Source organism: Schistocerca gregaria, chromosome 5 (genome assembly GCF_023897955.1).
Source record: "Schistocerca gregaria isolate iqSchGreg1 chromosome 5, iqSchGreg1.2, whole genome shotgun sequence".
NCBI lineage: Eukaryota > Metazoa > Arthropoda > Insecta > Orthoptera > Acrididae > Schistocerca > Schistocerca gregaria.
Window position 1 is genome coordinate 263,641,178 of NC_064924.1, and position 12,672 is coordinate 263,653,849.

The following is a 12,672-nucleotide window of genomic DNA, read 5'->3' on the forward strand; positions in this document are numbered from 1 at the left end:
GCAGACTAGATCTGAGGGGCTAATGCCTGTCTGTGAGACTCCCAGCATACTGGGCAAGGGAATTCTTGTCACTGAAGATATGTCATCCCTAGGTGTTCATGCAGTGTGGCAGAGATTTTTTGGTGTGAAAGGGGTGATAGCAGTGGAAATACTGGTAATGTTGCTGGGTTCAATGTGGGCAGAGGTTCAGATGGAGCTATTGGAGAGGAGAAGGTGAGTATCTAGGAACATGGCAGACTGGATTGAGGAGGTCCAGGTGAAGCAGGTAGGAGAGAAGAAGTTGTTGATGTTGGAAAGGAATAAAGATAGGGTGTCTTGACTCAGAATCCAGATCGTGAAGATAACATCAATGAACCTTAATTCTGGCTTTAAGCAGAGATTGGAGGTTGTATTGAACTTCTGGGATGAGATTACTCTAGCACAGGTTACAGGGAGAGGAGTCATGTAATTGGCAGAGGCCTTCTGCCAGGTAGTCACTGTAATTCATAACAACAGGAGTTGAACCTTTCTCTGCAGATAGGATGATTAGGTCAGGACTTATTTTGATATTGTGTATGGCTATTGTTTCTTCTGCTGAAAGGTTTGTGTTCTGAAGAAGACACCTGCAGAATGATGGCAAGGCTAATTTGTAGGTAAGGACTATCTGTTGATAGTAATACAGTTGACACTGATATGTTAGGACAGGTTTGGACCAAGTAAAAATATTGATTAGATACTGTATGTGTCACAAGGGAAGTGCATGTAAAACTCGACTACAGAAAAAGAAAATATCTTTTTGAGGTGGTGCATCAGAAAACTTTACTCTTTTATCTAAGTTAATTACAAGATGAGTTATATGACATTGAACTTGCAAAGGGCATTTTGGGACACACAGTACTTCAGGGGCTTCTGTGTACTTCCTATTACAACACATATTTTTGGAAGTTACGCTATCAATTCAAACATGTTTTTAAAAGTATTACACTATGATTTTATTTTTTCACAGCTATCCTTATTGTCCTTGGAAAGTGCTTCATGATCCTTTCTGTAATATTTAAGGAATATAAGATATAATTTCAAAATTTCAAACCTGTCAAAATTGATATTTGTCAAATTTAACATGACAGCTTAAAAATGTAAGGGCATGTTAGCTCATTAACACACATCACAATATAGAGACTTTATTGGCTGTCATTCTATCATTCTTTCTCATTCACGTACACACTCATGCATGAACAATAATGCAGACACCTAAATATACCCATCCACAGTGACAATCACTATTTAAGTAGTTGGTCAGGCCAAACAATGACTCATGTACAGACAGCATCATCACAGTGATTGGTTGGTGTGCTTTGTTGGTGGATGAATGGGAGCATGCGTAAAAGAGAGGAATCTCAAAAGCTCGTAAATTAGCTATACTGTAAAATCATCTCTATGAGCCACACATAAACATAATGCAGGTGAATGGATGAGTCATACTTGAAATCACATTGTGTTTGCTGTCACTCGCATGTCAGCACTGAAAGTTCTGACAACTGTTGGAAGTAGCCACTTGTTGTGCTAAGTTAATGAAGATGTGTGGTTTGTGTTTTGTATCAGTTTGGAAAAAGAAATGCTGTACCTATGTAAATAGTGCAATTTTTTATTTATATCTATGGAGAGTTACCTCTGAAATTGTAAAAACAGAAACTTAATCATCTTGTAAAGAAATGCTGCAAACTTTATCTTGGATGTAACGTTGGGAAATAAGGTAAAAGGATCAGATCACATGTGACTTTTGGTTTTCCCATGATTTGGAGGGAACCAATGAACAACACAAAGAACTTCTATTTTTATCAGAAAAAACACACAGAATCACAATGAAAACAAGGAAAACTGTAAAATATTTTAATTTATCATCTGCTATAAAGGTTGTATGTCACAGTGAAGAATTGCTGATACCAGTGTCTCGAGAGAATTTGACAGCGAGTGAAGATCAATACAATGTCAAACACACAGGAAACAACAAAGAAGATATGCAGGCCTGTCGAACATTTCAAGACTACTGTGAATCATATAAGTCATACTTTTTGTCTCAGAGGGATTTCAACAACTATTTGTGATTTAAATTTGTTGAAGCAAAAGTTTCAGCTTTTAGCTTAATGATTAAAAGGATGGAATCTTCTTCTTTGCAACACAAAAATGAGTGGTTATCATGACCACAAAGCTGTTTTTTTCTGAATATTTCTACAAAAAAGGTGGCATGACACTCCTCTTGTTGACCCCATAATTGTGTATCTACCTACACAGAACAATAAATTGGGCCTAGTTAAAAACCTTGTGAAAGCCATGGACAAACCTTCACATGAATTCATGTACTTGTGAGAGATGTTTCCAACAATTACTGAGGTGAAAGGAAAGGAGGACATTTTTGCAAGACAGAAAATTATAGAATTAATGCCTCATGAATATTTGCTTAATTTCTTGAGTGATGTTGAAAGAGTGGTGTGGCTATCTTTCACAAGCATCTGTGCAAACATTTTAGGCAACTGTAAAACAGAGAGCTATCACAAGATTGTACAAGAGCTACTGGGATAATACTAACATACGGTATGCAGCTTAAACCACATTTATTGAATAATCATCTGCAGTTTTCTTGGAAAATCTTAGTAGTGTGAGTGACGAACATGGAGAACAGTTCCACCAGGTCATTTCTCAAATGGGAAAGTGTTACAAAGGCAAATGAAGTACCTCAAGGTTGTCTCACTACTGCTTATGAAGTGATGTTCCTGAAGCAATTATAAAAGAAAACCACAAAATAAATGTTTCTAGATATGATTCTTCTTCAGTTTTTTAACTCTTATATTACTCATTTATTACATTCTTTAGTGTACCTACAGATTTTTTGCTATTTGCATTTGAAAGTGTTTTTGTGGGATCATGTTATTTTGCCAGATATATAGGATGCTACAAGAATTTGTAAAAACCATTATTACATGAAAATTGAGGCTGGTTCAGAAATTATGAAATAAGATCTGGATTCAGGGGCAATTTATCTTCCAGAATCAGTGTGTATCATTCTTAAAACTGATTTTTTAAAGAGTTTTATTGTGCAGTATACCACATTGATGGAATTTTACATCGGGAAACCCAGTGATAATACACAGAGTGACTAGCTAAATGACCAGAATGTGGAGTATTTAAAGATACATAAAAAATGAAATTTAACTATCATTTGATGTAATATACCTACATATTTCAATGCACAGCTAAATATTTTGTCTGTGAATTCACTTCCATTGTGGGGTCTTTTGCTTGGTTGATCACCCATGTATTTGAGAATATTTGTGAAAGCTATGCATGCAATATTGGACAGGTCACTGTTGTCAGCCACCTTCTTCAGCAATGCTAGCTTGATAGGCTCTCTGGTGTGGCGCCACAACTCCTCAATACCAACTCTGCGAGCTTCCTTAAGTGTTTGACCTCTTGGTGGTGCCACACTTTGACTTTCCCTGTGGAAAGATACTCTGTATTACAGTATTATACTTATTGTAACTAAGTCAGTTGTGATGGTGTTGATAAGGCGATTTTCTTTCAGAAGCCAAATAACAAACCCACAGATAAGAAAGGAAACTACTTAAAAAAGCAATCATATACTAATAATTATAATACCATAATTATTCAGCCACCAGAGTCTATTGAACTACTTTTCAATACATATTCAGTAATTGCTTCACTTACAGAAGTCAATGAAATAAATAAAAATGTAATTATTTAGTTAACAGGTTTCCAGCTTACAAGGTCATCATCATTTTCCACCAAACATATATTTACAAAGGAACATTGTTTATTTGGCCCACATTAATCCAACTTTCCAGTTATCTGGATTTATTTTTTTGTTCCCTTCTGCAATCAATGGACCAAGGCAAAGAACATCAAACATGTACACAGAAGATTTTATTTATTTATTTATTTATTTATTTGGTCCTGTTGATTACATATTATACATCTACACAGTCCTGCTACTTCAAACACTACCGAAGCTTGAAACAGAAGAAACTTACACTCTATTTCAGTAAATAAACGTGACTACACTACAGTAGCTATAGAGTTCAAGGGCAAAAGGTTTGCATATTTGTAGCACACATTAGAATTATTGAATTTAGTAGACTCTTTCCATATTATGTGGATTTTTGCTAATCTGGATCATGTCCAGTTTCACCTAATCTGGATAAACAAGGTTCTTGAATATAGATAAAAGTATGAGTTCTAGAACAACAATATCTAAGAAATAGAATTCAGCAATAAATACATAATTTAAAGAAACAGTTAGAAGATGAAATTGAAACAGAAGTAGAATTGGGAAAATAATGATGGAGATGGTCTGACAAATGTACTGCCATAAAAGGAAAGGATAAGGCCTTTCTCATCAGTAGTAACTATAAATATTTTAACGCCAACTGCAAGGATAGCTGTTCCTGAAGTGAAACTACAACAGAAAAGAAAACACAGAAATATTCTACCAACCACATGAGAGTAACAGGCATGGAAAATGACACAAGTCTATCAAATGGAATCAGTGCTCTCTTCATCCAGCAAAATAAAAGAAAGTTTGGTGGAAAATTGGTACAAATGTGACAGATTGGCCTAATAATATATTTCAAAATGCTATGCATAAAAATGTGAGTTTTCCAGGCCTCATACCTCAGGTTCTATTGGTGACAGAAAAGTGGATTTGAGTGTAATGAATAGCCGTTGGGCTAGGAACCATTTGTATACCCAACAGAAGGATCATCTTACTGTAGCTATCCTACAGTAGGCTTACAGGGTCAAAGTTTGAATATGATACACTTCCTCCAGCTTAGGCAAATAGAGGAAATCAGTTGGTTCTTTTTGCATGAAATGTGGTCTGTGGTGCCCCTTAAGAGGCCTATGGTTTAGTTTATGGGTGGTTTCTGAGAAAACCCAAAAAAGTGTTTTTCACCACTTTTTTGCCATCAGTACTGGATATCTAAATAAATAACAGCAGCAAAGTGCTCAAATTATAACATATTCTCCAGGTATCTACGTAGAAGTGCCATCTTCCCATTTTCAAAAATCTTGATCTGTTATCAAAAAACATCCCAAAAAAATGATTGTTGGGTACAAAAATCAAGCTGCAGATTCCAAGACAGCTATGTTTATTTTTATCATATATGTTCCTAAGATCCCAATCACAAGCTACTTCGAACATTTTCATGATACCTTTATCTGTTCCTGAGATACAGAGGCCCAGAGCTACCCTAGTTGTACACATAAAATCCAGTGTGAGGTGAAAACATAGTTTATAAATAGACATGGCACAGAGAAAGTGTCTCCATTATCATCAGAAGGGTTATGAGAACCCCATGTAGCAGAACTGAAGACCATGCAAAATTTTTGTGTATTTAAAATCTGGTCCGATGTGTAAAATTAGTTTTGTGTTGTGATTCTTAAGTTTCTCCCGGTGTATTTGATAATCAATATATCCACGGGTGTACTGCCAGTCTATAGTGTCCAACGGGCACAATATTTCGGCGATCAAGCATGTCGCCTTCATCAGGTGAACTGACGGACTGAGCTCCTGTGAACGTGCCGGCACAGAGATCCGTACGCTATGGCTGCTCAGGGAAAACTGGGTTCGGTCGCGGCGGCGGCCGATTTATATACCCTCCGCGCTACCGTAGTGTGGGGTGCGGATGGCAGAGGGAGCTCATGGGATTGAGAGGTGAGTTTCATGTAATGTGAATATGTTTGCAAGCCAAAATTTTTGGGAAAATTTTTAATGGTGCTGAGGATGGTAAAACGAGACAGCTGATGCCACAATTTTCAGTCAGAGTCTTATAAATAGGAGTATATTCCCCTTTTTTGTGCTCCAATTGGTGTATTTTTCCACTGACTATACTATTCATTAATTGTGTTGGAGTATCTATATAACTCAAACTATATAGATAAAATTTCCTTTTTCCTTCTCATCTAGGTGACTTTCCCAAAATCTACCCCTTTTCCGAGACCTTTCAATTCCTTTTCCTTCACCTTTCTTCCTTTCCCTTCAACTCTTCTGCCTGAAGCAGGAGCCACTGGCTCTGAAAGCTTGCCAATCACAACAGTCTTTTCTGTGTGTCTTCTGTCACTGCTTGGTGAGCAGATTTTTTTATCTATCCAATCAAATAACTTTATCAAACTATAAAGAGTTGCGTGTGCCCCTTCACTCATAATTTTCCATTGAATCAGTCATGAAGTGGAGCCAAAGATAACTAATGACTAAATAGTTGGTGGTCATACCATACAGCATAATATTCAGTAGCTGCATCAAAGTTGGTACATGACATTCCTCTGTCTGTCTTGGAACATAAATACCAATTTTATGACTTAAATAGAAAGCGGCCTGTCTTTCTTCCACAGAGATATGATGCAAAGGGTTGACAGCAGAAGCAACATGGTGATGTACAAGGCTATTACAAGGGTTTGATGGGCTGCTGAATATCACGGTGGGAGGGAGGGAATAATGAAGTAGGTACACTTCTCCTTTCAGAGCACCATTCACAAGGTGAACTGCCACTACCAAACAGTAGCCAAGAGTCAAGTGGAGCACTTTGATGAACATTGTGCCACTCAAATCAATGTGTTTTGACTGCTTCTCTACATTTATCATCTGGATCCCCCCCCCCCCCCCCCCCCCACTTCTTAACAACAGCTCCTTTAAATTGTGAAGTTGATTCTGCCCCATTAGCAATGATTGAAACTTGGCATTCAGGTTGCACAATGTAGGGAAGTTTAAAATTTGTCACTGTGTTGACCACCCATCTTACACCAGCAAAATGTGTGGTGTTCTCCGAATATAGGTGGTTTTGAAAGACCATGCCACAGTATGGGTCTACATTGACTCTGCAATCAGATTTGGAAGTGAAACAAGCAGCTCCATGTTTTCATGGGCTTACATGAAGCTGTTTGGTCTTTTTGACATATTGCACACAAATCAATTAAACAGTGCTGAAATCAGTAGATGAAAGCTGACGCACACCATACATGAGAAGTATCTGGAGAGATATGTGGGAGAGAACTGACTGACAGTTTCTGAAAAATGTTTTCCTTCATTTGCAGAAATCCAGGCAAAAGTAGAATCCAAATATTCTATCCAACTGATCAATTTCCTTGAAATTCTGAATATGGGCTTACACTTCATAATATTTCCACTTAACTATCATCTAGTATCATCAAGCAGTGTCATTTTAAGTATTTATGGCTAGATAAACACAATGATACATGCCAATCAACAAGGAATTAGATTTATATCTAGTATGAGATAAGAGTAAATCATTGTTTGGGAGCATCCTAGCCAACAGTTGTTATAGTTTGTTGTTGAAAACATCATCTCCAGAAGGCTTGGTATCATGGACCAAGAATCACAAATCACCACAATATTCACCCTTAAAACATTACAGCTTACTACAATGTTGCAGCTAGCCTGCAACTATGCTATTTGATTAAAAGTATTTGGATGCTTGTTAGTGAACATTAATATGGGGTGTGTCCATCCTTTGCCTTTCTTAAAACGACATCTTGAACTCTGCCGGGGACACTTTCAACAATGTGTCAGAATGCCTGTGGAGGAATCACAGCCCATTTCTCCTCAAAAGCTGAAATAACTGCATTTACATTAGGATTCTGTGTGTGTGTGTGTGTTGCATTCAGGTTGGGATTCTGTATGTGCATGCGTGTGTGTGTGTGTGTGTGTGTGTGTGTGTGTGTGTGTGTGTGTGTGTGTGTCTATGATTGTTACTCTCCATACTGCCCTCCAGTACTAAATTGGTGATCCCTTTATGCCTCAGAACATATCCTACCAACTGATCCCTTCTTCTAGTCAAGTTGTGCCACAAATGCCTCTTTTCCCCAATTCTATTCAGCACTTTCTCATTAGTTATGTGATCTATCTATGTAATCCTCAGCATTCTTCTGTAGCACCACATTTTGAAAGCTCTTATTCTCTTCTTGTCTAAACTATTTATCATCCATGTTTCACTTCCATACACGGCTACATTTCACACAAATACTTCCAGGAAAGACTTCCTGACACTTAAATCTATACTCTAAGTTAACAAATTTCTATTCTCCAGAAATGGTTTCCTTACCATAGCCAGTCTACATTTTATATCCTCTCTACTTTGATCATCATCAGTTATTTTGCTCCCGAAATAGCTAAACTCATCTACTACTTTATGTGTCTCATTTCCTAATCTAACTCCCTCAGCATCACCTGATTTAATTTGACAACATTCCATTATCCTTGTTTTGCTTTTGTTGATGTTCATCTTATATCATCCTTTCAAGACACTGTCCATTCTGTTCAACTGCTCTTCCAGGTCCTTTGCTGTCTCTGACAGAATTAGAATGTCATTGGCAAACCTCAAAGGTTTTATTTCTTCTCCATGAATTTTAATTCCTACTCCATATTTTTCTTTTGTTTCCTTTACTGCTTACTCAATATACAGATTGAATAATTGCCACAGTATAAAGCATAATTCATTATTCCAAATCATTTGTTTCCAGTCATCCACTGCCCAGCGTCATTGCTCTTTACACCACCAAAAGTATCAGTTAGGACTGACTACACAGGAATGTGTGGCTGATGATGAGCTGCTCAACCATTGTACCACATTCTTTTAAACTCCCTACATACAGTCACTGTGCTACTTGGACTTCCGGCAGCGTCCTTGCACTGATTTCAAGGTACTTTTTACAGTTACCCACCTCAATGGTCAATCATCCTGATCCATCATACATGAAGTCTGCTTTTTTTGGTACAGCTGTGGTAGTTCCTTTGCATTTGCAACTTCACAGTCACATCACCAAAAGTCAAATTAGATAGCTTTAGAAGGGCTGTGAAATGACCCTGATGCAGTTGTTACACAGGTGACAACAATGACTTGCCCATATTTGAAGTCATGGAGAAGGAGGAGGAGGAGGAGGAGATTAGTGTTTAACGTTCCATCAACAATGAGGTCATTCGAGACAGAGCACAAGCTCAGATTAGGGATGGATGGGGGAGGAACTTCGCTGTGCCATTTCAAAGGAATAAAGTCACTGAGCTTTTGTATTCTGTACTTATTACTTATCTAGTGACAACACAATACTCCCCATCTACTTCTATACTGGCAGGTCTGCCTCTTGTGACATCTACTGGTCAATTCCACATTACATAAGGATGTCCAGTTAAGCATGATCAAAAGTATGATCAATACTGTAGTTGTCCTACCATGCTTGATCTCATTTGGCCAAAGTGTCAGTAATGCAGCAACACATTCAACTGTCATACTGAAGGCAGCATTTTAAGGTGTACATTATATCCTTGGTGGAAGATATTTCATATAAAACTGAATGTGCTCTGCAAAATGTACCTGGAAATGTGTAGAGTGATTCAAACAGCCTAAAATGGATTAGTAGCACTAAACACACTAAAAACCCATAGAAATACTCGACATGAGGCATGGTCAGCTGTTACTAAATACAAGTAGGGGCACTTTTTACTAAAATCAGCCAAATGGCAATGAATTGTGCAAAACTGTTGTTAATCAACCAGTGAAAATTTAATCATTTCACATTATTGATTTCCTTCTAATCCTCCTCAACCTCATGCTCCTCCTCCTCCTCCTCCTCCTCCTCCTCCTCCTAAAATTTCCCTCCATATGGGGGTATTTTTCTGTGTCCATACATACATTTATTTGTTGATTTCAGGCAGTAAATTTATAAGTTATTTGTTATATTTCATCTAATTGTTACTTCAACAACTCAGTGTTCACAAATATCTCAGGAATTTTGCAATATAAACTACCTGACAAAAATAGTGAAGCATCCAGAAGGGGAGGAGGAAACATATGGAAACTTTACAGATTGAGAGAGTATGTGATGTTTTCGCAGTGATTATAATATTAAATTTACAAAGAACTTGGCAGTAAGAGCCTACTTAACAGTATGATGTCACACACAATCTAGCCTGGATGCATGCACTGATTCAGTTGGGGGTGTGTGTTACAAAACCATTATATTCTCTCTTGAGCCAAGCTGGCCCACAATTGTCATAAATGGCCCTTGATTTTCTAGATACTGGCACTGGGATGGAGTTGTCATCTGGCATCATCCCATGCATGTTCTATCAGCAACAGATCTATGGGTCTTATTGGCCATCATAATACAGACAGTTCATAGATGTATGTTTCATGTACAGATGAGTATTGCCTTGTTTGAAAAAGGCAACATGATACTGTCACATGAGGAGTAACACATGAGAACACAGGATGTCTGTCACATACTGCTGTACCAGCACACTTATCTCAATCACTATTTTGTGACCGTAAGTACTAACCCACAGCTCCTGACACCAGAATACCAGGAATAACACTGCTGTACCTCTCCAAAACATTGGAAGAATGGGAACTCTTCTAGGACAGTGCCATACTCATAAAAATGGCCATATGGGGTAGTGCAGAATGAGTGTACCTGCCCTCACATTTCCATGCAGTCCAATATCCAGTCACTGTTACATCCAAATGCTCCACAAGTCCTTCTATTGTGCAACTCAACCAGCTGGGCACATGGAGATCCACAGTAAGGCCCTTTCCAATCTCTGTCAGGTGCTGATAACACTGTCTCTCACGAATAGTGGCATCTCCATGCCCTTCCATATCCTACCAGGCCTGGTACAGACATTAGACACAAAAAACAACTAATCCACTCTGATGGCCATTCTACCTGTCACAGAGAATTGTAACTTCAATCAATTACATTCCCTCTGATGACGTGTATGTGTACGAAGTTACGTTGATGCCTGACCATTTCGTCAGGCATTGTGTAGACTAATATCTATGTTCACATATACAGCTTTTTCTCTATTTTGTTAGATTATATCTGTGATAGTGATGGAGCTACAAATAGTTCTTGTTTCTCACATTGTATATACAACATATTTATCATGAGACAATATACATTTAAATAAACTTACATAAATGACGGAAATAAAATGCACTGACATATCAGTAAATGTACACAGAATTTTTCTTTATGTATTAAACTTCTGGAAGACAAGTTGTTTTTCATTATTCCATATGCTTGGTTATGTAGTCTAGTGCAAAAAAATTGGTCACCATACCTGAAATGATCTTTTGCGAACTCTTTCAGCACATACATGCGCTGACGAGTAACTGTATTAATCCGAAACTGTTGCTCTTTCATTCGCAGAACGGGATCTTTCTCAAATATTGCCTGTTCTCATTAAAAAAAAATTAAAAAAAGGACTCTATGTTAGTAACAAAATATTTTCAAAACATGACATGCATATCAGTGACATTAAGGAACAATTCATATATAATTAATGTTAGTTGTAAACTTTGTTCATATTGTTAAAAACAGAATTGTTAGTAACATAGGAAACTGAAGTAGCTCAGAAAAGGTGAGGCTGACACTAAAGGGAATACCTAAGAGATGCTTTCACAGTTGTTATTAGTGAGTCTAGATGGTATATTACATGAAAACATAGATTTTGTCTTTTGAACAGCATACTGTAAGAGTAGAATAAAAGGAAAGGAATGTGTGGGAAAGTGTAATAGAAAATGAAGAATCAGTAAGAAGCAAGGTGATTGGAGACATTTCTAATATTTGGTTTAGGTCAGATATGCCTTTAGTTCCATGGATCCACAGTGAAGAGATCACCAATAATATGGAATATGTCATGAAATAACAAAGAAAAGTAAAGTTGTCATCAACATTGAGATTGGTTTGAACAGTACAGTGGTTTACTAGGCATTCTTCAACTGAAAGTTGTATATCAGTGTGTTCCCCAACTCTTGATCTATCTTACCCAGGCAATTATAGGGGGACCTGCAGCGTACGGTAATGTGGACTCTGAACCATTGCAATTTGACATTGTTGATTAACAAAAATGGTCAGAGATGAAAGTGGCAGATAAAAATCCCAGGACTGATAGGGGCTCAATGTTTGGATTTGTAGTCTGCTACTTTATCACTGAGGCACATAGCTATGCACGATACATATTTACAGAAGAAGGGGGTTATGATAATGTTACTTTGACAGATCACAAGTGAAATGGCCCACGTGGGTGTGAAATCAATAAAAAGTCTTAAGCAAATTTGTGTTCAAGAGGTGACAACAGTCTGTCAAAAAATATGTAAATGCACAACACACTAAAGCACATATATGATTCTTAGGCTATGGCCTGTGATATGTTTAACATACGGAAGTTTGCTTCAACAGGTATCGGTTTTTTTCATTTTAAGTTGTAGCATTCAGTTTGTCACAAAATTCAGATAAATTATTACAGATTTTGAAATAGGGAGTGCATAAATAAAATACTATGTGTGAAATCAAACATGGAAAAACCAGCATGGAATGTAACAATATGATGAAAAGGATAGTTGCTACTTATATTACAGTGGAGATGCTGAATTGCAGAAAGTCACAACAAAAAGACTGTCTGAAAGTTAGCTTTCAGCCAACAAAGCCTTTGTGAAAAATAGACAGATACAACCATCCCCCCCCCACACACACACACACACAGAGCCAGAGTCTGGCTCCAGCTGCCAAACTATCCTTTTCATTATATTGCTATATATGTGAATAATGTCTAATCAAAAAGAAAAAAAATACCATTAGTAAATTTGTAAATAAATATAGGATAGG

General features: G+C 37.3%; 1 protein-coding gene across 1 annotated transcript in view; it reads right to left on the reverse strand.

Annotated features, from left to right (window-relative positions):
* Positions 1 to 12,672, reverse strand: part of LOC126272544 (myosin-VIIa-like) — a 332,006-nt gene that overhangs the window by 78,016 nt on the left and 241,318 nt on the right. The window contains exons 30-31 of the mRNA XM_049975462.1: positions 11,126 to 11,238; positions 3,215 to 3,473 (exon numbers count right to left, since the gene is read on the reverse strand). Of these exons, the coding sequence (XP_049831419.1) occupies positions 3,215 to 3,473; positions 11,126 to 11,238 (372 nt within the window). The remainder of the gene's footprint in view (positions 1 to 3,214; positions 3,474 to 11,125; positions 11,239 to 12,672) is intronic.